The sequence below is a fragment of the Vollenhovia emeryi genome, unplaced genomic scaffold (assembly GCF_000949405.1).
Source record: "Vollenhovia emeryi isolate VEMERY1.0 unplaced genomic scaffold, V.emery_V1.0 DF939139.1, whole genome shotgun sequence".
Lineage (NCBI taxonomy): Eukaryota > Metazoa > Arthropoda > Insecta > Hymenoptera > Formicidae > Vollenhovia > Vollenhovia emeryi.
The window spans coordinates 2002055-2027770 of record NW_011967227.1 but is presented as its reverse complement, the minus strand read 5'-3'; the positions used below and the strand labels follow the sequence as shown (position 1 = coordinate 2027770).

Here is a 25716-nt window from a genome sequence, read left to right as displayed (position 1 = left end):
GGACGCGTTTAGTTTCAAGCGCGTACTCCGTTCTCCCTGTTTAGCTTGCGGTGTTGAAAATTATTTCGAATTCACCCATCGTCACCACCCCCCATCATGTATTATATAATTCAATTTGCATCCCGCGATTACGGCGCGCGTTTTACACTTATATATTTATTCTTTCACGAGTCCCTCCATTTTTAATTCCTGCAAAAGCTTTTTCTGTTTTGCAGGCCCCGTTGCCAATATCCACGCGATATATAATAGAAAAGTGACGCGGAGGGAGGCCATTTCGCAAAAACGCTGCGCGACAATAACGCGGTATCTCAAAAAGGAAAACGCGGATTAATAACGACGACGTCAAACAGCGCGCGCTCTCGCAAACCGAAACTCGGCGCGCGTACGAAAATAATGCCCGGAGCTGTTAACTTTTGCGACTGGCACAAAGCCCGGCCGTAATTAATGCCTTTAAACGTTTGCCGCGCAATGAGCTCCTTTTGTCAGTTCGGATGCATTGTGCCGCACAAAAGTTTACAAACAGGTCCGAGCGGCAGCGCAATGTGGTAAAGCGCGACGCGACGCGACGCGACGCGATACGCCCGTTGCCCCGTGCCACGCCGTCAGGCTTGAAACGGGAGATTTTCATTCGCGTCGCATGTGACGCGCACGTCGAATGGAAACGACGAACCTCGATATGTCGCCTAGCGCGTCCTTTTAATCGCCTAATTGCGTCAACGCCCGACTTCCGGCTGCCCGACTGCTCTTTCGCTCGCCATCCTTCGTAACGCCGTACCTTTCCGAAGAAATTGCCCGGTTAACTTTGACGTCAAGACCTCGTCGGACCTGCGTCTGTCTTCACTACGCACTGATAGGAAAAAAAAAGATTAGAGTAACTATAATCCTATATTTTATATTGAATTTATAGTTAATTATAGTGAGCTAATTTACTATTCATTGCCTGGATATTTTAACAGATAATAGTTGAAAGCTTATATTTTATAGTGAATTTTTTTAATAGTTGGCATCACTGTGTCTCTATGGTTGCAATTACTAATATTATAGTAATAATTACTATAAAAATGATACTCCCGACTATAATTATTTTACTATGCAATTATAGTTTCAAGTACTACATTTTTTTCTATCACAGTCGGAATTGTCTGTTGTGTAAACGCGCGGGTGTCCGCGGTGATCGAGATCGCGCGGATCAGTCTTCCCTTCGGATTAGCGGGAGAGCTAACCGTGAGTAGGGCCACACTTACCTCTGGATATCGGAATACGCACCAGCGCGTTATCATCGCGCTTACCCCGTCGCGCCCGCTCACGCGGCACACACAATGAGATAATAATAGAAATTCCGCCAAAGACGTAATCCCCCGAAGCCGCTGTACCCGTGCCGCGCCGGCTAGCGTACTTTTCTAACGGAGCCCCCTCGGGAGGTAGGAGGGAGGGAGGGCTTTAATGGGCTGGGAAAAAGGAAAACGGCCGAGGGAGAGAATGAAGCGGGGCGAGCTTATCTTATTTTAATGCGCGGCATGCGGAGTCTCGTTCGCGATGAAATTGACAATTATCCCGCTCTTTATGCCCTACCGCTTATTCGAGCTATTTCGACCCGGGCAGCGTATAACGCACGACGCGGCCGGTATGCCGCGAATTCTATTTAACGTCGATAGCCGTAAAAGTCATAAAACTGCAGCGCGCCGTTCCGCCGATGCCGAAGATAACTAATTGAAAAGCGTGGAAATAACGCCGGCGCGGCGATGGACAAAAGGGGGGAAAGCTGTCCTTTTCGTCGCGGGATCGGCAATTACCCTCGCGGAACAACTGCCGGAGCGCTGCCGCGCGAGCGCGAGGCAACGGAAGCGTCACCCGAGTGCTCGAGTGTAATCGTTTCTCTTTATCGCTCACCGAATCATAGTATAAACTGGTATGCCCACTCTGTCATTTGTTTTGTTTCGCGTCGATCCTTTCTGCGCGTCCGCCATCATTTTGGTGGGGCCAATGGCGGCGTTCGGCAGAAAAGGCTGCTATCGCAACTGTTGTAAAATTCGTGAATCTGATCGGCGTACGCTCTGAAATTCGCTCAAGATCAAGAGAGCACGCCAATCAGATTCACGAATTTTACAGCAGATGCAGAGCAGCTTTTTCTGCTGAACGCGCGGCCAATGAGACGGATGTTGTACACGCGGTGGTGCGAACTCAGTGTGACAGTGTGACAGGATTTTATAGCAAAAACCATGGCGGAATACCACGTGATCGAAACCGAAAAGATCAAAGGACCGACCGAGAGTGGGCGTGCTAGTTGTACAACTAGAGTCCCTGTAGTTGTGTGCGTGCATCTCACAAGGATAGGGACAGCATTTATGCCGGTGCGTGTACTATGACCGAATGTTAAACGGGGATGAAATGATACGCGGGTGCATTCGGCTGACGTTTCCGAACGCAGCCCTAGGGAGAAAGAAAGGGATACGCGCGCGCTTTATGGGTGTATGTATTCTTTTTTTGTTTCCGCTAGCTATCGCTCCGCGTGTCGCGAAGGAAGCATCGCACGCGTGATTCCGCATTATGCAACGATGCACTTTGCATTCGGCCGCGTCTGCTGACTTTACTCGGTAGGATGGGCGGCCATGGTTCATCGACACGCACCGCATCGGCGTCCGACGCTCCGCACCTGACTCCTGCAAGAAATCTGCAGCGTCGTCGAGTCGACGTCGCACACGATTCGCGCGGGCCCGATGTAGGCGCGTCCGTGCGAGATGAATTAAAAAGGGATCGATAGGAATTCATTTTGCAAAGTTATGAATTCGTAATCTTCCCTCGGCTTTTACATCCGTCGCGACTCCCCCCTTCTCTACCCTATCCAATTTTAATCCCCGACGGCAGTAATTCGAAATAAAACGCGGACAAGCGGTCTCTTTCTGTTTTCACGTCCGATGTTACGGTCGCCGAGTAATTTCGCCAGCTTCCTTTTTCGCACGTTAGAAACGAACGGGGACAGAGGGAGACCCAGAGATTTCGAAACGGGTCTTCAGGTTTGGAATTTTGAACTCACTGAAATTAATTTTATTGAATTTTCTGTGCCCCTTAGAAAATATCTTTGAATGAGGGTTTAATCTACTTGCGTGACTCGAGCAATTTACAAATTAAAAGGAGGCTGCTTCTGTCGCAGCGTTTCTGTGGCGTAAAAGAACGTAATTCGAGGGAACCGTCGCATCGACGTGGTATCACCTCGCGCGAGATGCACCTACCGCACCGTGTATTGTTCGGAGTTGCATCTCCGATATGGAAGACAGTTAATTCCAGCCCGCGTCTAAATCCATGACGTCACAATGCTCGAATTGGACATCGCGTTAGCCGGAGCAACTCGGGATTGTAGCCGTAGAATTGTAGTCAAGATCATAAGCGTGCACGATGCTCTTGTTTCGCAAAGTTACGGAAGGTACGTCGACGTCGCAACTGTTACATTCACAAACTACACATTTCGCACCGTTCGTCTTACGCAGAAGGTTCAAGGTCTACCAATTTTTGATCGTTACGCAAGGAAATGGGGCGATTTGTCTTTTAGAAAAGAAATTATCGCCAAGAACGTAAAATATGAGCGACGGCATATCACGCGCGGAAGCCACTAAAAACTGTTTAGCGAAATGCAAATGACGCGCGATACAAATTATTATAATTATTCGCGAGCGCGCCCGGGGCTTCTGCAAAATATTCGATTGGAAAATCGCTCCGAAAATTAAATGCGAATTTAACGACGCGCAAAGTTATGACGCACACCGGTGCTCTGTTAGTGCAAATTTTTGAAGGAAAATTTTTCATCGCATTTTTCGACGATATTCCAAAGACGACGTCATTTTATTGTCAGTTTTGCGACACGGCGCTTTTCCTCTATCGGCGTTGCTTTTATTTAAAAAGGGAAATAAAAAAAAGGGAGGAGAGAGAAAAGGAAGAAGGGCGAAGGCTTTAGATCCGCCCCATACCAGGACTTCGCGTCGCCCTCATAAACTTCGAAAACATTTCTTATAAACGGCGGATGTTCCGCGGGGGTGAAATTCCTGACGGGTCTTATCATGGCAGAGATTTACTCGCAAGGACGGTGAGGTATAAAGTATTAAAATATCACGCGAATGGCGCATTCGGAAATTCCTGCTGCACCTAAAAGCAGAGACGCTGCTCCCGCAATATGAGGATTTTCTCCTTCAGATGGAATCGCCTCGCGGTAAGCGACTCTAAATTATTCGTTTCCTTATTTCCTACCAACTTTTATCATACGCCGCGATTCTCTCTCTCTCTCGCCTCCTTGCTAGTTCTTTGTAAATTTAATTTGCGATTTATATGTAATTGACGAGAGTAGGAGAAGAGACGAGAGAAATATAAGGTCCATTATGTAATTTTCAATCTACAAGTTTTTCAGCAATTCTAAAGGTTTTCGGGCAATTATGTGACTACGCCATAACCATTATTTTATCAGATTTTGACATTGTTGAAATGTCGTTGCCGAAGAGCACGGGACGATTTGAAAATGGATTCCAAAGGCCGAGGAACGGCGAGGAAAAGTAATTGCAAATTTTCTCGCTGGAGAAGCGTCGGGTCCGTTTGACAAGGAAAAGTCGTAGGTGAAAAGAATCGCGGTGGAGTCCCTGATATTTCACTTCTTTATCCCTCCGATCCGAGATTTCGCGCACGCGAGGGTGAAACGTGGCAGCCTTCGGCGAGAACGTCCGCGTCCACTCTTATTGTATCCGATCGTGTGCAAACGAGGACAAAGCAACGACGGGAGAAGAAACGCGGAGGAAACGCAGCGGCGGGCAGGGGCGGGTGTGAAAGGGGGCGGCAGGAAGCCAGGCGAAGGGGTGGAGGGCGGAGGGAGAAGGGAGGTGAACGCGTACCTCACCTGGCATACCGGGAGAGTATCGCGACACATTTTGATCGAATTCTTCTCGAGGTCGGGGAATGCCGGTATCTCCCGTAGATATTATTACATATTTAGGCGGTACGCGGCTCTCTTGTTCTCCCTCTCTCTCTCTCTCTCTTTTCACCTCGGAGAGGTAATACACTTAGAGACGTATTCTCTGTCTCTCTCTCTCTCTCTCTCTCCTCTCTCTCTCTCCCGGCGCCGCGGGGCGTACATATCTGGCTCACTATACTTGCGCCACTGCTGTATCCTCATAGCTCTCTCGCTCTCCTCGCACAGACCTCGAAGGATCGCAGTTCTGCGCGATATCCTGCATATCTCGGCATACCGTCCCCGTCGTTTCCGACATTGTTCCCTCGGCCCGCCCCCGCACGGCCCCCCGGCCCCGAGCCCGGACGCGGAATAATCCCACTCGTTCGACGTCTACCGGGCCCGGCTTCCCGGCCGGATTCCAGTCGATTCTGGTACCGAGCTTGTGCAGGGTGAGAAGCCCCGGCATCGGGCATGATAATTGGATGCTTTTCCGCTCGCCCACCCCGCGCCCCAGCCGTCCGTGCCGTTTCCGAAAAAGCGCGACGAAGAAACGCTCGCGCGGGCTCGTTGACAGAAACCTTGAAAAAGCGCGCCGCGCGGCTACGAGACGGTACAAGGAGAGCCGACGTTGACGGAACGACCCGCGTTCCATTGGAATTCACGAATACGGGATGCTAGAAAAATTGTCGTGCAATGAAGGAGGTTGAATCGTTCATTATTACGCAGAAGCTATTCTTGTCATCTGCATCTTGTACATCTGTAATTATACCAGGGTTGGGAAAGGTACTTTATAAAAGTATCTAGCTGATCTAGTTACAGTTACAGATTTTTCGCTAAAAATGTAACTAGTTACAGTTACAAGTTGCCAATTCTGAAAAGTAACGCGTTACAGTTACAGTTATTCAAAGGGTAACGGAATCGTTACTTTGCAGTTACCTTCTTGCAATAAGAATGAAAATATTAAATCTGCATTTGACTTGTAAAGCGTTAATAAAGGCGCTCGTGCGCAAATGCAAGGCCTAATGCAACTTGTGGAGGTTTAAAAAATACATAAAGTAACTATTAATGTAACTGAGCTGAGCTACAGTTACAGATGGAGAGAAAGTAACGAAGTTAAGTTAGAGTTACCAAAAAAAAAAGTAACTGTAACTTCGTTACAGGTAACGAGTTACTCTCAACCCTGGTAATTACTACTTATAAGACGCGCGGTGGGCAGAATTATCCCGTAACGCGAAAATAACGTGATACCACGGACAAACGTTCTCCGAGTCGTCGCAATGGACCGGCGTTGTCCGTGACGCGTTCACGTCGCTGGCCCGGTAACGTTGAAATGCGTTTGTTGAATATTCAATGTCCAGTATCCGACTGCCGGAGGACGACGCTCATAAGCGCTGGATTCTATTAGCAAACAGCCACGGGGACAATGGTGCGTCGTCGATGCGATTCCGTCGATATACAAGCGGCGGCGAGTCGATGATCGAGCCCGATAAATGCCGGCCACCTTCCTTCGGCACATTTCACGGCGAACGTCCGTTCCCGGGGATACTATTCGCATATCTAAATCCCGTAGAACGTCCCTGTCCGTACAATTCCCAGGATTGTTACCAGTCCGCAGGACCACTTGCCGCTACACTCCTTCGTGCATGGCCGGCCCTTAATTCGTCAAGAACGCCGTTTCGCCGGCCTCGCATCGTCGCGTCTCGTACGTGAGCGAACAATGTCAAATCCAAAACATTCGAAATGCGTCCTATGCTCTTTAACCCTCGGCCATTTGCGCGTCCAAATTAAATCCGGCCCGAATGTCTCGAGAAGTCTAAAAAGGACGCGCTGTGTTGTTAGCCAGTTTGTTACTTCTTTTTTGAAATAAAAAGTCACACATTAATTTTTTTCACGAGCGATACTACTAGTTGTCTTGGTCTTCGCATTTTGTCCAAAATAGTCCAGAGAAATCATCCGTTTAATAAAATTGCAAAATCCTGTCAAACATTTAGAAGTGTCGCCAAGACAAATTACGGATGCCCGAGGGGCGTTTCACTCGAACAGAATCCGAAGACTTTTACCAGCCTCGCAAGAATGTACGAGAGTAGATCCGAAATCGACGAGAGTCTCTCGGACGCGTTAGCGCTGTTGCATTCGACCGAGCCGGACAGTGCGCAGAGGCTCCGCCGGATGCTGGACGCCTGCATCGAAAGAAAGCACGGCCACGAAAAGACTTTGGCCGTCAGAATGCCGGGGCGATTTTTGCAAAGCGTCGACGGATCCGCGCTACCGATGGCAACCTCCAGGGGACAAGACCGCGTAGCGCGCGGCCGCAGCGTGATCAATGCCGAGATTTGGGACGGCGATCCTGAGATCATTTCCCTCCTCGAAACTGACGAGCCGGAGAATGTCGGGGATCGTCAGACGTCCGGCATAAAAGTGTTCGAGGTCGATTACGAGGACTGCCGCGAGGACGAGAGGGACGTTCCCAGGATTTCGATACCTGACGAAGGATTCGCCGATGGGACTGTGTGCAAAGTTTTCTTCAATTGAACCTGAACGGCTCACAGCTTGCGGCTCAACGCGAATTCGCGAGATCGATGTGACCGATTGCCTTCGAGAGCCGCTGCGTTATTGACTTAAATGAATTGTGACGTCGTGATGTGTAAAATTGAAGATCTGTAGCGGCTGTGAGCCGAGACCCCTGATCTCGCTGGAGTGTCAAGAAGCTTATTATCCACCGAGTCATCAGCTCCCGGTCATCGACGTCGACGTTTATGAACCTACATCTTGTGTGCAGACGGTCCGTCGGTAGCTCCTACGAGAATTAAAATGATGAAAAAGAGGGACCCGTGGGGAAGGTTTGACAAAATAACGAAATAGGTCAAAGAGAATTCAAACACTTTTGAGATTGAACGTACACACGGGAGAAGGGACGGTTTGTTTGAGAAGAACGATAAGGTTTGGGGAGTACGTCAGCAAATATCGACTTTAAACTTTTTCTCTGATTTTCTTACATTAGTCGCGCGTCTTAATATAGCTTTTAAATTCGAATACGTTGAGAAAGAGACTTACGTGCACAAGATACACCTTTTCTCGATTATAGAGAAACTAAAATGCTGTTTGTTGTAGTCTTGAAGTAACGATGATCCTTAAATTATAAATCAATTTCGAATTAAAGAGTCACTCGTTAATAAGAGTTATCTTTTATTTAATTTCAAGTACACCCACATACATAATTTTTATGCTTAAAAGACGTTATTTAAGAAATATGTTTAATAATATGGTTTGCGCTAATAAAGTCTTTGAATTGATAAACAATTTGTGGACGAGGAAAAACTGCGGAATGCGAAACAATACGACAAATGTTGGAAACGAAATATCCCAGGCAGCAAATACATGAAAAATATATCCACACATAGGATAGGTATCTGATTGTGCAAAGAAGACTCAGATATCGTTAAGATCCCTGATTCAAGTTTCAGACTTTACTGCGTGGGATTCACTAAATGCATTTAAGCAACTCAATTTAAATATCAAAATCTTGAAAAAGTAACAAATCACCCAGTCATTGATAGCGAGACTTAACGTAAAAGCAAACCAGCCTGTTTAATCCAGTGACATTAAGGCCCGGTTTTTCATTTTCTGGTTAAATGTTAATCAGAGATTAGCCGACTACCTGTCTCTTCTTAGATAATAGTATAGAAAAAGATAGAGAGTTGATTAACCTCTGGTTAACCTAACCAGATTAACCAAAATAAAAAACCGGGCCTAAGTGCTATATGGATAAGCGTTTGAAATCGTCTGTCCAGTTCGACCGAACTTTTTGACGTAAAAAGGATAGAATAGAAAGGATAATGTTACGATATCAAGTGTTTTTATGTGATCTGATCTTTTATAAATGTATCAACCTAATCAAGTTTAATTTTCGTATGATTTGCATTCAATAATTTTGAAATTGGAAATCTTGTAAAATTTGAAGACAACTATTCTCAAGAATTTACATTCACTTTCATCGTCATACATTTCAGAACAACAAAAGGAACGTACACCTGAAAGGTCCAATCGTGAAATGTTGCGTATCGTAAAGTTAAAACCCACGAAGAGTAAATTTTCCAACCTAGATATATAGATAACCGTCCAGAAAAGACCCTTCTTTTGAAAAAAAATTCCAAGATAAAGTAAGAAAAAATATATCATGTTAGTTATTGCATGTGCATTGTCTTGACACAAATATTTGAAGCCATCAAAATTATATTTGTTTCAAGTCTTAAAACATAGATGTAAATTGTTAATGTAATAAGAGTGTGCTGGTTGTATACGATAGTTTTTATTTGACAATCATTCGTTACAAATAGAAATCATTCTTGTCCTGATCGAAATCAGTATCGTGACCCGTTACAGGTCATCACATACACAGAAATACACGTTTAATCACAGTATAGGGCACCAGCCCTAAACCGATTGTTACACAAGAAATATACACTATATTACAAAGTAGTCGTATGCCCATCGGAAATTACAGCGGATGATGATGGCTCGACCAAGTGTGTTTATATGCGCGTGTGTATGTATGTGTAGGAAAATACAGTTATTTCGTACAGTGACATAAAATCAGTAGAAACGTGAATAGAGTGTTCGAGTCTTTGTCCAATCTTAAGCACGGCTGAAGGAAGAGACTTGTTAAATTTGGTTACGCGAGAGGACGATGAAAATTCTCGTTTGTGTCACACGATAGCCATTTAATCGCGCTCGTTTATTCCCTTACATTAAGGTCAACAGAGTTCAATTACCTTCGGCAATGCTGCAGGTTTCAGCTGGATTCGAAGCTCGATTGCTCTTACTCTGATTTATACTACACGAGACTGTGGCAGAGATGAAAAGAGATATTCGAAACATTGGGCGTAAGTTTGCTTTCGAAACTGCGGAAAAATTTTCAAGTTGGATCTCGAAATTCGTCGCAAGTACGCACACACGAAGAAATGCAAGTAATTAATAATATCACTCGTCCCTCGATTTACTTGCTATACGCGACAGAAAATCTATGCACGCGGTAATTTTTGGTGATTATATGGTCAGAGATATATCGTTAAAAGAAACAAGATGACAATTAAATTGAGGTAGAAGAGTCATAATTTCTAGTGATAAGAATAGTAACTTCGAACCAATTAAAACGAAAAACGTAAAGAATTATTTGACGCCAGTACATGATTAATCAATGTAGAAAAATTGTTAAACGACGCTAACTGGAAAATTCTAATTAAAGAAATTTATTGCGAAAAATATTACCTCAGCCAGGGTTTGAACCTGGACTTCCCTACACTCTAGGCGGGCGTCTCGCCTAGAGTGTCGGGAAGTTCAGGTTCAAACCCTGGCTGAGGTAATATTTTTCGCAATAAATTTCTTTAATTAGAATTTGCCAGTTAGCGTCGTTTAGCAATTTTTCTAAAGCGAAAAAGTTCACTTTGGAGTACAGTACTGACAGCGAATCAAATTTAAATTAATTTTCCTCAACTTATTATTACTTTTGTACAAATATGTAAAATAAATATTTTTACAACATATACAAGATTTCCTTTAGCATATTTTTTTTTACTAAAATAGAATAGATTCAATTTACGCCTCAACCGTGTAAAAAAAAAACCACTTGGAACTGATGCTCCGCGTAAATAAAGGGACGACTTGTAATGTGGCGTAAACTATAATATATTCAACAAGATATCTATTGATAAAAGATCAGATTAAGGATTAGGAATAAATTATAAAATTTATAAAACTACTAAACTAAAGTGAGTGAGTGTGTGTGTGTATGTGAGAGTGTGTGTGTGTGTGTGAGAGAGAGAGAGGGGGGGGGGGGAGAGAGAGAGAGAGAGAGAGAGAGAGAGAGAGAGAGAGAGAGAGAGAGAGAGAGGGAGAGAGAGAGAGACTTACTGCTATTTATTTCATTAATAATATAATTCTTAACTTTAATAATTCATAACTATAAAAATTCACTATTCGGTCTAAATATAAGAACAGAGGAAATGCATTCTGTGATAATATACAACTAAAATTTTTGGCATGCTTAAATACGAATAGAGTGCATACATAATTTAAAGTGGCGTATAATAGTATTCAAATTTATTTAAGAAATAAGGAAAACCTAATTTGTAAAATGGAATATAGCAACATCGCTTTGTGCTTATTATCACAGAATTATTAATTACCCAAATAATATCGGGAACGTGCAACTTCTTTGTGAGATCATAGCACTTCGTCGATATAATTTCGTTATACATTGTAAATTAGAAAAAAAAATGTTTCAGTAGCAAAATTATTTCGAAAAATATGAGTCGCAGAAAAAAATGGCTGCAACTCGACAGTGTGTAAAGATTTCGTTTCAAGCTTGAATGTTTAAATTGTCGTATCAATGAAGGGTGAATCATCGTACTGTTCACTGTTTCGTAAGTTGTTGACATACACTGTCGTTTGTACAAGAAAACTGTATATCGTACTAGCGTTATTTACAGCGAAAGAAGAGAGCTTCGAGTACGATAGAATTTCTTGACAGATATGTTTAGTCAATATCGCCAATATAAAAATTCATATGACGAAATTTTTTAATATGTTTCCAGAACTTTCACCCTCAAAAAGCTTCTGCCGTAAATGCGTGCTCGCCTTACGAATAAGAAAAAATATTTTCAGAGAACGTAACGACGAATAATCTTTCCTTACACTTTACCATACTTAATCTCATTAGTTTCCTTAAATCACTCTGAGAATGTGCTCATATCTTAATGATAAATGCATAAATATCAATAAATCGCAAAACGATTGCGAGGCGCAATCACAAAAAAAGATGATTGCTAAATAAATATTTAGCACAGTTTTCTGTGGAAGTATTATTTTACAATATTAACTCTTTTAAACTGAATATTAGTGAGATTATGTCCATTTCAAAATGTTCCAGCACAATTTTTAAATCTTTCACCAAACGAAAAATTAGCGCAAACAAAACTTTACCAAAATTCTTTTATACATACTATTAATTTATACTTATATATATATATATATATATTTATATGTATGTATGTGTACGAGAGAAATTTAACATTCTCTCAGATAACTCACAACATAACTTGCGTTGTTCGTCATTTATCGACTAAAACGCATACAAGATTTTTCATCAATTGCGTATATTTCTTGAATAATGGATTCTCTGAGGAATTCGAAGATAGTGTTTGGAATAAATTAATGTGTAAGTGCACAATTTCTCATTTAAATCAGCAAACTTTTGGAAATAGTATGTATAACTACTTGACATTTAATTGTACAATTCTATTTTTACCAAAAAGTAAAAATTTACTTTAAATTCCTTAAGGAATTTATAAGAAAATGCGCAATTTTTTATACAACTTTACTGTACTCCGAGAATGCATTAACAAAAGTCCACGATTCCGTTAAAATATTCTGCTACAATCGATCTAGTCATATTGATCTTCGATTCTCATTTCTTTGCGAGAATGAAAGATACAATATAGAAAAGATTTCGAATCATTGCTGCAAATATATTTAAAGAGCCAAGCGATTGCCAACGGAGCGCAAGTGATTCATTAAAGATTCCTAAAGACCATTAACGTGCATAGCGTTACCGGTAATAAAACTCCATATGATATATCTTTAGTGCATCACTTGGCACGGGATCTGATAACGGTATCAGCAAATTAAACGATTGCCGAGTGTATTTATTTCCCTTTTTATCATTTTATCATGATAACATATAAAAATGAGATTCCAATTATAATAGGAACTTAGACGTTACGCTCGAGTGATCGCATTCGCCGTGTGTGCAGAAGAAATAAAGCGCTACTTCTTCGCGATAATTACAAAACTCATCTAAAGCTACTAGCGCATTTCCGCATGATTATCCACGACAAATGTACTTGCGAAAAACTAGAGATTAATATGCATCGACTATTAACATTTTCTCCTTTCTTCGATAATGGTATGTGAGGAATCTTAACAAAAACTCGTCATATCAAAATATGCTACAATTATAATGTTTGTGTGTAAAAATGTGCAAAAATGATATTAAAATTGCGAGTGCTATCCAGGATCATATACTGACACTATCGGCCTTCTACAACGAAATCCTAAGAGACACATTGCGATAACGTACCATCTTTCTTATTACAATGAATACGTTGTTTATTAGTGCAACATCAAGAGATGTTTCGCGTAGATATTGCACTCTCGGCTGTCACTCCTTATCAGTCTATTCCCGCACGTATGCAATTTCGTCTCGACTTTTTAATCATGGAACTTTCTCGGCAGAAAACATGCACAAGATTTCCGGTGAACACTCGTAACAATTTCATTGCATAATCTCCAATAATAGTTAAAATAAAACATGTATTTGTAAAATCTTACCAAGCGTTTGGTTTCAGCAAAGATTAAAGTTATTAAAATTCAACTTATCTTCATTAGTCACCTGTAATTATGTTACATTTCAAAATGATCACATAAAAATGCGATTCTTAATGAACTAAAATAAGTAACATTTAATCAAGAATAATGTAAAATATATTTACATTCCTACTAATATTTGAATATATTTTCTATATATATGTCTTAGATTATAAAATTATTGTAATTTTTCCATTATTCAACCAATGAATTAATTTTTCTATCACAGTTTTAATTTCAACTATCACGTTTTCTTGACATGGTTACCATGATCATTCAGTCAAATTACACGCCAATCTTTAACTCAACATTTATAGATTCTTCCGAAATCTTGTGATGTGTAGAAGCAATCGAAAATGAAGCTGAGGTTGAAGGCAAATTCTCAACTTCTATAGATTCTTCTGGCATAACTTGGCCTTCGTTTTTCTTTTCTGAATTTGAAGACTTGTTATAGAGATTCTCGCTCGAGGAAATTACAATATTGTGTCTTTTTCTAAAACTTAACCAAGTTCGGGCGTTTTTAACGTCCAATAGCATGTCTTTTTTAATAGCCTCAAATTTAAATTTTAACTGGAGACAATTAATATTAATGAATTTGAAATTATTGGCTACCTAACTACTCAATCTTAAAGAGTAGATCGTCAATCAACTAAAAAATAATTGTAATATATTCTTATCACAACCGAAGATGGTTCCAAGCAGAGCTGAAATGTATCATTATACATATATTCCGAATTAAATATTAATTACTTTTGTAAACAATATTCATGTATCAACAATCATATTGTACTCTCGAACCCATATTTTGCCTAAATTTTGTATGTTTTTTAAAATGTGTATTGTAATAATAAGTAGAAATAAAAACTCCATACAGCGTTCTCGAGAAATCGTGTACATGTCATCTGTGTGCCAAACAAGAGATTAATATCAGTCATGAAACTTGATAGAAACCCTTTTAACACTTGTCTTATAAATTCGCATGAGATATTTAGATATCGATCTTACCTTGAACGCACGCTGGTCCGAATGCAATCCTCGTTTACACGTTTTTCTTGTGTAACACGATTACGACTGCTTTATATAATCGTCAGTGTCTCGATAATTGCTATTAAGAAACTATCGTATACTACATACAAACCATAGGAGCGATTACCCTACGTTTGTAGTTACAATAATGCCGAATAGAGCGGCTCATGAATATTAGCTGAATTTGTTATCTCAAAGTCTATACAAGACGAATTAATCTCTTACAAGGTGAATGAGTATTAACATATACATATACGATTTTCATTGTAAGATTTGTCAACAAGACGCAACAATGTCTTTGCAATAATCCAAAATGGTATACGTTCATTTAATGAACTAACGATTATAATATCTCAAAGTCCATTTGACATAAATGTATCTTATAGTCTAATTTCAACTTATGAGATAAAATAGGAGTACCATAAAGCGAATAAAAAATCGCGACTAGAAGTAAAGTATTCGACTAGAATTCTCACCTTGCAAAAATCTCTATAAAAGAAGGCTCAAAAGTCTTTACAAGTAATCTCATAGGATGCGAGTAATAATATTCAATTTACGCTTAACGATAAATGCTGTTTGTATGTAGGATACTGTTGTCCAACTATCACTTACTACGATCATACTCTATTACTAAACGATATTTAAAGGCCGTTACATATTTCATCGCTTTGAAAGTAACCAGTGCCACACTTTGGAAGCGCTAGATATTCCATCTTCATTTTTCTCGAATCACGTATCCTTTTACATTCGGAATTATTGGTCAAATATCATATTAGTCGATATAAAAGTAAAGATAAAAATGGTGTCGGTGTCTCTTAAATATCGCGGGAAGCAAATGATATTATTCACAAGAGTGAAACACAATCGTAAATATCATAAAACTGAGACAATCGTGAAATTGTGCATCATGTGGCGTCCAAAACTTTCATCTCTTAAAAACCACGGTTTGTAGCACTTCCATGCAGAGGCAATAGGCACTTTAATATGACGATGAGAATGACGAGTTATCCTAAAAGGTTAATCTATTTTCACGGCCGGTAAACCGTGGCCTACGACCAGTTGCTCTTTTGGAAAGTCCAAAACCACCATGATGTGAAAGCCCATATTTGCAAAAGCTATCACGTACTCACATAGCGAAAACCAACTAAATGCTGCTCAAAATAGTAACAAATATTATTATTATTTTCTTTAAGTACTTTTAAGCTGCAACGAATATAAAAATGCTTGTAATCGTGTTTCTTACCCAAGTCGTGACACAGCAGTCGATGTTTCAAAAAGAAAACAATAAGACCGATCGTACTGACGAGACTCATCATAAAGAGCGCTTGTTTGTACTGAAGACTTTGTGCATTTGGAGTTATTAGACGACCCAGTCTCACAGCGGTCAGCATGTACATGAGCGAGCTAATCATGAACACTATGAAAATTTTTTCATGCACCGCTGAAACATTTTTTTTTACGTCATTAACTAAATATCCCATCGCACGTTAGTGGCAGGCGCCGGGAAATTGTCAGTTACTTACAGTAATTCTCTCTGTTAGAAATATATGTTACACCACACAGAGCCGCTACCTCGGCAATGTTTAGCCAGTAGCAGAGATTTAGGAGCCTACTCCCCTTAATTTTTAGAGGCACATCTTCAATGTTCTTAAGTATCTTGTAATAGTACGAGTGATAAACACTGGCGATAACCAGTCTAGGACCAATATGTAACGCTATGCTGATACGCCATAGATACCTCTGTGGAGATACACCGGTAATGGCTGAGATCGACGGAAGAATGTTGTAGACCTGTCGACAAACGGACACGATTTACAAATGCAATTCTCGCTTGTCGCAACGGACTAGTAACGAGGACTTACTCTACAATGAGTCTCGTGAATGTCGTCCTGCTGAAATATGTACGCCGTGATGAAGCAGAACAGCAGCGATACAAGTGGCAAGCCGACTGTCGCCAGGCACAGCTTTCGGAACGACAGCGCGAGGTATACGGAACTCTTGTTGCTCCCAACATTATTCAGTTCCATATTGGCAGCACCGCTTAACATCCTGGCATTTGTGCGCGCAGCCGGCGGACACGACAACTCGGTTCAGTAGATCCCAGTCAGATAATTGTGCGGTACAGATTCATGTTGCGGGCTCGTTGGGCGATGCTCAGCGTCACTCCGCGTGCCACGACATCCCTGGGACAGACAAAGATGACGGATTATCGCGATGGCGAGGTGCCCGCAGATGCTCGCTGCCGGGCCAGCCGGCGGCCGTGTCGAGCGAAACAAGTACGGGAACGGGGGCTCCAATTGCGAGCGCGGGACGTTGCGAAACCTCCCTCGAGGGGGATCAATCCGCGCAACGAGCGCGTTGATAGCTCTGTGTGCCGCCGCCTAGTCCGGCACGTCGAGTTGGCGCCCAATTGCCCGAATGGAGCGTGGGATCCGCGTCGCGCGAGCCTAACCGGCGCCCCCGAATTCCTCCCCTCGCGGGGATTCATCGGGATCCGACGTCGACGCCGCGCCGCTCGTCTCGCGTCTCACCTGGTGCGCGATCGCCGTTTGATTCAAGCGAATAACCTACTCGCTCTACGGACGGGGGGCGGAGGAGCGAAGCCGCGCTTGGTTCACCATACTCGTGGGCCCCGGTTCTCGTCTCGCCCGCGAGCACCTGCTCACCGAATACCCCGCGTATCGCGGCGGCGGCGGCGGCGGGGGAGGGGGAGGGGGGGGGGCAGGGGTCCCGATATCGGCGAGAGCGATAGCGGAGAGTCAAATGTCAACGTGCGTGACGATCCCCGACGAATGCGCAATGCCGTGGCACTGCGGACTGCGAGGTGCACTGACACCCGCCCCGCGCCGAGATACGGAGATGCTCGCGCGTCCGCGCCCGCGGAGACGACCGGCGCGACGGGCGGACACTCGCCGAGGAGGTGTCCTCTCCCCTTGTTCTCGAAGGAGGTCCTCGGCGACTCGCCTCACCCCTCTCGTTCGTCACGATTAACTCGTATTGCCGTATCGTCAATGTCGTCTGCTCCGATTCCCCGGATTCCCCTCTACCGATGAGACGCGCGTGTGTATGTGTGTGTGTGTTCCTCCCTTCGCGCCTCTCCCGCGCTTCGCGCCACGAGCCCGCGCTGCGGGCGAAACCTTTGAAATTGGCATTGCGTCTCCGAAACGGTTTTACTCGGCAAACGTTATTGGAACGGATAGATTTTTAACACTGCAACTACCAAAACAGTCAATACGACGAGGTAGATTGTGGGCTTCTATTAAATTCATAATGGCGCATTTTCAGAAATTCCCCACGACTTTTTTTCGCAAAGTATTAACAATTAATTTCTACAGTTATCCTTTTTTAAATGTATATATACGTGCTTACCATTGATTTAGTGGCGCGTTGAATAGTAGAAATAGATATTTGTTAATCATTGACGGTGCTAATGTTGATGCCATACATATGTATCGTGCGTATTTTTATTAAAATTTGTAGATGTTCTTTGTATCCGCAGTCTTACAAGTTTGTGAACATTTGCGAAAGACGTAGAAAAATATCACCTCACTCTGGCTGGGATATCTTTCGCAATGAATTTCTTTCATTAGAATTTGCCAGCCACTGGTCATGCAATTTTCCTACATTGTTTAATCAATTACTGGCGTTAAGTAATTCTTTACATTTGCGAAAGGATTGTACCAGGACAGTATCCGTCAGTAAAGAGCTTAAAGTTTCACGATCTTACACGCCTTGAGAAACATATTAAAAACAAAACGCATACTAAAAACGATTGTAATTGAAACATTGGATAACAACGTATAAAGCATTTTGTAATTTTATTACAAAGAATTATATTTATATATGTGTATATTAGAATTTTATTATACACGTGTCCGTTTATTCTGTTGACTTTCGTCTTCCACTTCGTATTCAATTTCCACTCTCGCTCGCGGTTTCTTCTGCGTCTTGCTTTTTCTGACGACTTTCGGCCCCTTTGTCCTCTTGCTCGACGATGGCTCGACTAAATCCTAGTGAAAAGGCGAGCAGTTTATATCACGACTTATAATGTAACAGGCCTTGAGCCGGAGAATTCTTACCTCGATATCACTAGCTTCGGATTCAAAACTGTCTGATAATTCGACGTCTTCCTTCTGTCCAGAGTCGCTATCTTCATCCTGCAGAGTATTGACAAAGCTTATTGTAAAGCTTATTTGTAAAGAAATATTATTAATATAAAAAAGTTGCACTTTAATGAACAATAGTTTTACCATAGAAAGTTCCTCGATGTCATCCTCATCGTCCTCAAAATCATCGTTGCTATCAGCTTCAACATATTCCGGACCGTCTTGCTCAATTTCCCTCTCGTCTGCTTCTAACTCCATCTCCACCTCCTTCTCGAGTTCCTGCTCTTCTTCCCGTTCGCTTTCTCCTTCAACTTCAACAGCCTCCACAGCCTTATCAAACACTCGTTGCGGGAAATTGTAAATACCCTCGAACTGAAATATCAAGAAAACAAATATTTCGGAAAACACAATTAATCATTATAGTATAACATATATAAAATTCAACGCTACCATCCCCTTCTTCAGCCTATCCATAAGCTGCTTTTCAATTGCATTGTCCAATTTTGCGGCAACCAGAGCTTTTTCTTCCCTGCGTCTTTCTCTTCTCTCGATTTTCCTCTGAAGCGGTACAATTTTCTTCTGGCGTCTTAACCTGAACTTTCTCATACGAATGAGATACTGCGTGATCTTGAGAAATCTCTGTTTACATTTTGCCTTTATAAAACCAGGCCAGTAAAGTAGATTTTCATTTATTTGATGTATCGCCTTTTCAAAATTCCTAGACAGTTTGACTTTCTCCCAGCTATTTTTAGGCGTATGTATCCTACAAGAAAGTTAATTAACATTTCAATTTCAAACAAGTCAATACATATATTGTACATATGCATACATATAGGAAGATAAAAACTTATTCCGTAGATGTTACAATTATATGTCGGTTGAAACTAATTCCAGTTTCTTTGCAGTTCTAAAAAATGTACAATTCTAATAATGCTATAAAGAATAATACCATGCTACATTAGTAAGATTAACAGAATGGCTGTCTTGTACTTTTAAAACGTTTTCTGCTCTAAAATCTACAATGTGTTCTTTGTGATTAAAAGCTATTTATAAAACAATTCTATTTTGTATAAGCATATCAATAGACTTAGAAAATTTATTGATATTACAATTCGTCAACTCGCACAAATTTTTTAAGTGTACTATTGGCTACAACATAGAATGTTTCTAGATGTAAAGAGCATATTATGGATCTAGGCTTAAGTCTTCGCTCCAAGTAACGCACAGTGACTATCTTAAGTCTTAAACGTGTATAAGAAAAAAAGTTCGCAAAGAATAACATATGAAAGTAACCATTTTCAAACGCGCATTTATAATAGGCGAATTTAATGAACATCGTCTTGAGATGACAACTAGAGCCTGTGGCTGTAAATCATGTAACGTACCTCTCTGCTGTTCTCATGTAGAGATAAATGATACCGTTTTCCTCTCGAATCGTGGCATATTGACTGTTTGCAAGGGGACACGCAGCCCTACTGCATAAGCCAGTAAGATTGAACTCATTTCTGCAAAACCGCTGCGTCTTTGTACTGCAGAAGAAATGTTACGATTATAGCAATGAGACTAAAGCTGTTCGCAATTCTTTTGCACGTTTCTCCACTTCTTAAGGTCGCACTTACTTGACTTTAAAGGAACAGAACGATTTATTGATAACGCTCCACACAACCTGGAATATTATTACGTATAGGATTACGATGATAATCAGAAATAGTAGAAAAAAGTAATTGCATTTTGAGGTTAACTCACGTCGTCGTGTTGCATCTTGTAGGATTACTACGATTCAACCAACGTGTATGCCAAATACTAGGTTATGTTCGCAGTATATTTCACACAAGAATCAGAGTAGACCATAGACATAGGAATACACAGACCAAGTATAAACTGGCGAAATTGGCGAGGAAGAAAGGTGAAGCCAGAATGAGGGGAGGGGTAAGGTACACTATTTTCTATTGGCTACAATTGTGCGCATGCTCAATATAGCTTGATAATAATAATATAATATAATTGCTATACTACCATTTTTCCCTTCAATCTGTACCAGTTTTCTAAAACTTCAAATAATGTAAAATTTGATTATTTTCAAATAATGATTCAGAAGCAAGGAAATTAGGTAATATATACGTTGGTAGAAAAATAATGCCGGTCTTACATATTTGACTTTGCTACTTGTTTCTGGAGTAAATATTTCTTTTAATATATTCATTTTACTATATATGTATATTAGATGCTTGCATGTATTTTGATCAGCGATATCTATTGGTGAAAATACGAAGTATCAATGTAAGCAACCTAACCTAACTGTTAAATTCGATGGTTTTGACATTTCTCTACATAAAATAACATTTAGTATTACTGAGTTATTCAGTGTATACAGACGCTAATCATGGAACGCTCAAAATTGCATTTTCGACATTCATTACTTTTGTTGTTTGATTTGAAGAAATCTGCTGCCGAAGCCCATCAAACACTTTTAGAAACTTATGGTGATGCTGCTCCGTCATATCCCAATTGTCGGTTTTGGTTTCAACGATTTAAAAGTGGTGATTTTGATGTCAATGACAAAGAACGGTCTGGAGGACCAAAAAAGTTTGAAGACAATGAATTGCAAGACTTATTGGACGAAAACCCAGCTCAAACTCTCAAAGAACTTTCAGACAGCTTAGCAGTTGATGAATCAACTGTTTCCAGACGTTTACGTGCGATGGGAAAGATCCAAAAGGAGGGAAAATGGCTACCATACGGCCACACGTCGCACAAACGACGCGGCAGAAACTGAATAAATTGGACTACAAAACTCTGGCTCACCCACCATACTCACCAGACCTCTCGCCAACCGACTACTACTTTTTTAAGCACCTCGACCTGCAAGAGCAGGTCTTCAACAACTACTACAGTGCTGTTGAAAATGCCTTTCGATAGTTCATCGATTTCAGGACGTTGAAATTCTACGTTACCGGAATAAATAAACTTGTTTCTCGTCGTTCTTATTTCGATTAATACACTTTACTCTGAGCTAAGATATATGCGTTTAAAGTTGAAAGTTAAAATCCGACATTATTGTCCTACCAACCTAATATAAAAATTGACAATTTCTTTATATTATAAATTATGAATTGGTAATTAAACATACAGTAATGCAAAATACAGATCTTTATTTCTATATAGAATCACGAGGATTCAATACTCGACCATTTATATTGTTAATAATCATAGAATTATTTGTCTACTCATTATACATATTAAATTATTGAAATTTGATATATGTAATAGTATTATATATATATGTGTGTGTATGTGTGTACGCGCGCATGTCCCATTTGAAATTCAAATATCTCAAAAACAAGATTCTTTAAAAATGCATCAAAATTTGGTAGTCTAAAGGGAAGAAAAAGAAAGATGATTTTATAAAAGTGAATAAAAGTCGAAATTTTTAGTCAATCAGAATTATTTCATTTTCCTTAGAAAGCACAAGTAGAAATCTAGTAAATAATTAAATAGCTCCGAGCGAAATGAATTCTGAAAGTTCAACACGTGTACAACCTCATCTTTTTCGAAAAACTTTTATCTAATACATGTTTAAACGAATATCTTGTTTTTGGAATATTTGAAATGCTTAAACGAGACACAACGTATGCTCGCACGTGTGTAAGTGCGCATTTGCACGTGTCATACTTTTCCTTTTTTTATGTATTATATTCTATGTATTTCAACGATAAAATAATACTGGGTTTACTATTAAGATTAGTGTCATATGACTGTATTTAATGGAACTCATAAAAGAATCATATACATTTACGTACATGTTCAAGTATCACTCTGTAATCTCTGTATTTTCTTTGTATTATATCTATGCCCACGAAGACTATGCTTCCTATAACTTTCCCATACAATAGGAGTTTAATCAACAGATCTGAAAAAGAGAAAACATTAATTAATATAAATAATTAGATGTGTTACTACCAAAAAAGCAACTACAATATGGACAGTGAGTGAATAACTATACTTTAATTGATTTCACAAATTATATCTTAAGAAAAATATGCTGAAACACAAACAATATTAAAATTACTTCGGTTCTTACGACAATAACATGTATTTAAATAAGAAATACATGTATTAATTAATATATCCATCTCTACTACATGTAGAATATATTTTTGTTACAGTATAAAAATATATTGCGTGTAATTACAGTAATGTACTTTAAATTATTTACTTTAATTGTCATAAATGTGCAAATTGATGGTAATATTTAGTGAATATTTTATAGAATTATTAAAACAAATTAAGGAATACAGATAAGATAGGGTATCATGCAACACTTAAAAGAGATCGTCGTAGTCATCGCTGTCGCTATAAATCGTGCATGCAGGATCTTCTCTAATAAATTCACGTTCTACATACACAACACGAAGTGTATTCGTGAAGCCCGAACCCTGCCGCCATCCTGTCACAACTATAACAGAATCACCAGTTTTGACAAAACCACGACTCTTGCCAAAGCTTAATCCGTATTGTACGCGTACATCCACATCCTTCACCCAATCAACCAATGGTGATTCTGTAATAAAGATTAGTGTTGAGTATTACACGCACACACGTACATCATATATTTTAAAATACAATCTATTTTTAGAAAATCAAATCTTGTTTATATTTGTTAGAAAAAATATATATATTACGAGTTAAACACGATTACTCTCCAAGTTTTTATATATATATTCCGTTATTTATAAATAAAAACATTATGATATATAAATTTACCTGAATAATACAGTGGTAATATACCGCGATACAAATGCGCTTGTCGAGCAACTTGATGAAATCTGGTAACCGCAATAATGGGACAACGAGGCCTATATTTCGCAATTAGATGTGCGGATCTACCAGATGTTGTAATAACAATGATAGCACTAGCCAAACATTTAACAGATGCGTCTACGGCTGCAATGGCAACGGCATGTGTAGCATCAATAGGCGGCACAGCTTTGCTGGATAGATCATGAAAGATTTGAGTTTGCCAGATCGCAGCTTCCGCTTCCTTACAAATATTGGCCATTGTACGAACACACTCTAAAGGATAGTCTCCTTTTGCCGTTTCACCTAAAATTACAATCAGACAAATATAATTACTTACAATTGCCCATCTAATAATAGTCAATACTTAATTCATGTACGAGAGAGGGAGAGAGAGAGAGAGAGAAAAATAAACATTAATTTATCTGGTAAAAAAATTTCAGTTCCATGAATGCATCTCTACACTATTTAAATTTAATATGGACTTAATATGCACTTAATGTAAAGCTTTTTAGTCATGTACATTCTTGTCTTATTATGTATCTCTCTTTTCTTTTTTCCCCTTTTCCTTTTCTTTTTTTTCGTGTGTCTTCAAGTATACTGGTTTATTACATTCTTTAGTTCTGCTATTTAGGATATTATTTTGTTCTATCCTGATCTTTTCTAATATCAATATGTTGAAATAAATTACCTGACAACATAACGCAGTCAGCACCATCGAGAATGGCATTAGCAACGTCTGAAGTTTCGGCTCTTGTAGCACGTGGTTTTTTCACCATGGACTCGAGCATTTGCGTGGCGCAAATCACTGGCTTGCCAACTTTGTTGCACCTGCTAATCATAGACTTCTGTGCAAGGAATACCTTCTGCGGTGGTATTTCTATTCCCAAGTCACCGCGCGCTACCATGATGCCGTCGGACGCGTCAATAATCTCGTCGAGATTCGTCATACCCTGTTGATTCTCGATCTTCGATATGATTTTGATGTTTTTACCCTTCTCACCGAGAATGTCGCGGATCTCAGTTAATGCAGCAGCATTTCTAATGAAGGAAGCAAATATCATGTCAACTTCTTGTTCAACGCCAAACTGAAGATCGGATTTATCTTTTTCTGACACTGCTGGAAGATCCACTGGTACTCCCGGCAAATTCACACCTTTGCGAGAGCCCAACATACCACCATTTTCAACGGTTGTCGAGATTAAATTGGGACCTAAAAAATAAGATAAATTTGATAATATTCTTAACAATGATATTTTCCACACTTATATTAATATTTGTTATTATTGAGATACAGAATAGCAGATTAAAATTATAATTTTAAGTTACAATCATTAATATTATATTTTATACATTGACAAATATGTAATACTCGAATTTTATATATTTTTTAAGTAACTAGAAATTTTTTATGTTCTAAACTGAAAAATATGTCATATTCAAAAATAGAAAATAATTTTAATAGCAATTTATTTCATGCAAGCATGTACACAAAAAATTGAAGAGATACACATGAATGATACTCACTGACAGCAGAAACAATGAGGGAAATCAGGCCATCATCCACGAATACACGATTCCCCGCCTTTAACACCTTCGAGATATTTTCGTAGTCGACATAAACAACCTGAGCATTCCCTTTCTCCATATACGTTTTGTCGGTGGACAGTTTAAAACTCTGGCCTTTAACCAATTCAACTTCAGCCGAACCACCCTGTTAAAATGGATGTGAAATTTTCAAATATTACCCATCGCGTCAAATTGAAATTTTTGTATTTTGAATGTATTAACGTCTCATTAACATACGCCTTCTAGAAGCCCAGTACGGATTTCAGGACCCTTCGTGTCGAGAGCGATAGCGACAGGAATGTTAATATTGGCGCGGGTAGTGAGATTCTTTTGCGCCTGGCGAACATTGGCGATAGTCTCGGCATGATATTCGTGGGATCCGTGAGAGAAGTTCATTCGGGCAATATTCATCCCTGTCTCTATCATTTTCTCCAAGGTTTCCACAGATCTGGATGCGGGACCGATTGTACAAATGATACCGGACAAACGGACGAAGGATACTCGGCTGTCGATATCCAGAGCGCACATGTGGTCCAACTGACTTTGGGCGTATAACGCCTGGGTGTTCTGCTTGCCAGCCATCTGTAAAAGCTCAATCAGATCAGGAGAAATTCGGACTAAAAAGATAAAATCAGGAAATTTATCAATTGTCGGATAAATATAAAAATATACATATATAGTATAGGAAGTTTAATGTGACTTGAACTTGATTTTGAGGACGCGTTATTCACAGCGCATCACAGTTCACAGGTGGATGTGCCAATGAATTGGAGATTTATAAGCTGATTACATAACGATCAAAATAACATCAATAGAAAAATGTCATTAATAAAAACATGCACGAAAACAGCTTATTGCCAACGG

General features: G+C 40.1%; 4 protein-coding genes across 8 annotated transcripts in view; 1 reads left to right on the top strand and 3 right to left on the bottom strand.

Annotated features, from left to right (window-relative positions):
• The first annotated feature begins 7003 nt into the window (after positions 1–7003).
• On the top strand, positions 7004–7727 carry LOC105567322. Its single transcript, XM_012022103.1, has 2 exons — positions 7004–7447; positions 7587–7727. The coding sequence occupies exons 1-2, from the start codon at positions 7004–7006 to the stop codon at positions 7722–7724; spliced, it is 582 nt and encodes a 193-aa protein (XP_011877493.1). The 3' UTR covers positions 7725–7727.
• A 4340-nt stretch (positions 7728–12067) lies between these two features.
• Positions 12068–17545, bottom strand: LOC105567287 (post-GPI attachment to proteins factor 2-like). Of its 2 annotated transcripts, none has more exons than XM_012022045.1 (5): positions 17350–17545; positions 16243–16563; positions 15904–16171; positions 15624–15821; positions 12068–15531 (listed from the first exon to the last, which is right to left on the bottom strand). In XM_012022045.1, the coding sequence occupies exons 2-5, from the start codon at positions 16426–16428 to the stop codon at positions 15398–15400; spliced, it is 786 nt and encodes a 261-aa protein (XP_011877435.1). In that variant the 5' UTR covers positions 16429–16563; positions 17350–17545; the 3' UTR covers positions 12068–15397. The 2 variants fall into 2 exon arrangements, with proteins under 2 accessions (XP_011877435.1, XP_011877434.1); XM_012022044.1 differs by lacking the exon at positions 17350–17545 and adding an exon at positions 16912–17033.
• Positions 17546–18140: 595 nt separating this feature from the next.
• LOC105567286 (protein MAK16 homolog) lies at positions 18141–20337 on the bottom strand. The gene is made up of 7 exons (XM_012022042.1): positions 20233–20337; positions 20106–20152; positions 19872–20015; positions 18937–19249; positions 18631–18858; positions 18460–18537; positions 18141–18390 (listed from the first exon to the last, which is right to left on the bottom strand). The coding sequence occupies exons 1-7, from the start codon at positions 20245–20247 to the stop codon at positions 18244–18246; spliced, it is 972 nt and encodes a 323-aa protein (XP_011877432.1). The 5' UTR covers positions 20248–20337; the 3' UTR covers positions 18141–18243.
• A 1877-nt stretch (positions 20338–22214) lies between these two features.
• Positions 22215–25716, bottom strand: part of LOC105567284 (pyruvate kinase-like) — a 12804-nt gene continuing 9302 nt past the window's right edge. For all 4 annotated transcript variants that reach the window (XM_012022040.1, XM_012022039.1, XM_012022041.1 and 1 more), the window contains 6 exons: positions 25090–25434; positions 24811–24997; positions 23975–24496; positions 23251–23589; positions 22891–23047; positions 22215–22396 (listed from right to left, as the gene is read on the bottom strand). In XM_012022040.1, coding sequence (XP_011877430.1) covers positions 22384–22396; positions 22891–23047; positions 23251–23589; positions 23975–24496; positions 24811–24997; positions 25090–25434 — 1563 coding nt within the window. In that variant the 3' untranslated portion in view covers positions 22215–22383. The remainder of the gene's footprint in view (positions 22397–22890; positions 23048–23250; positions 23590–23974; positions 24497–24810; positions 24998–25089; positions 25435–25716) is intronic.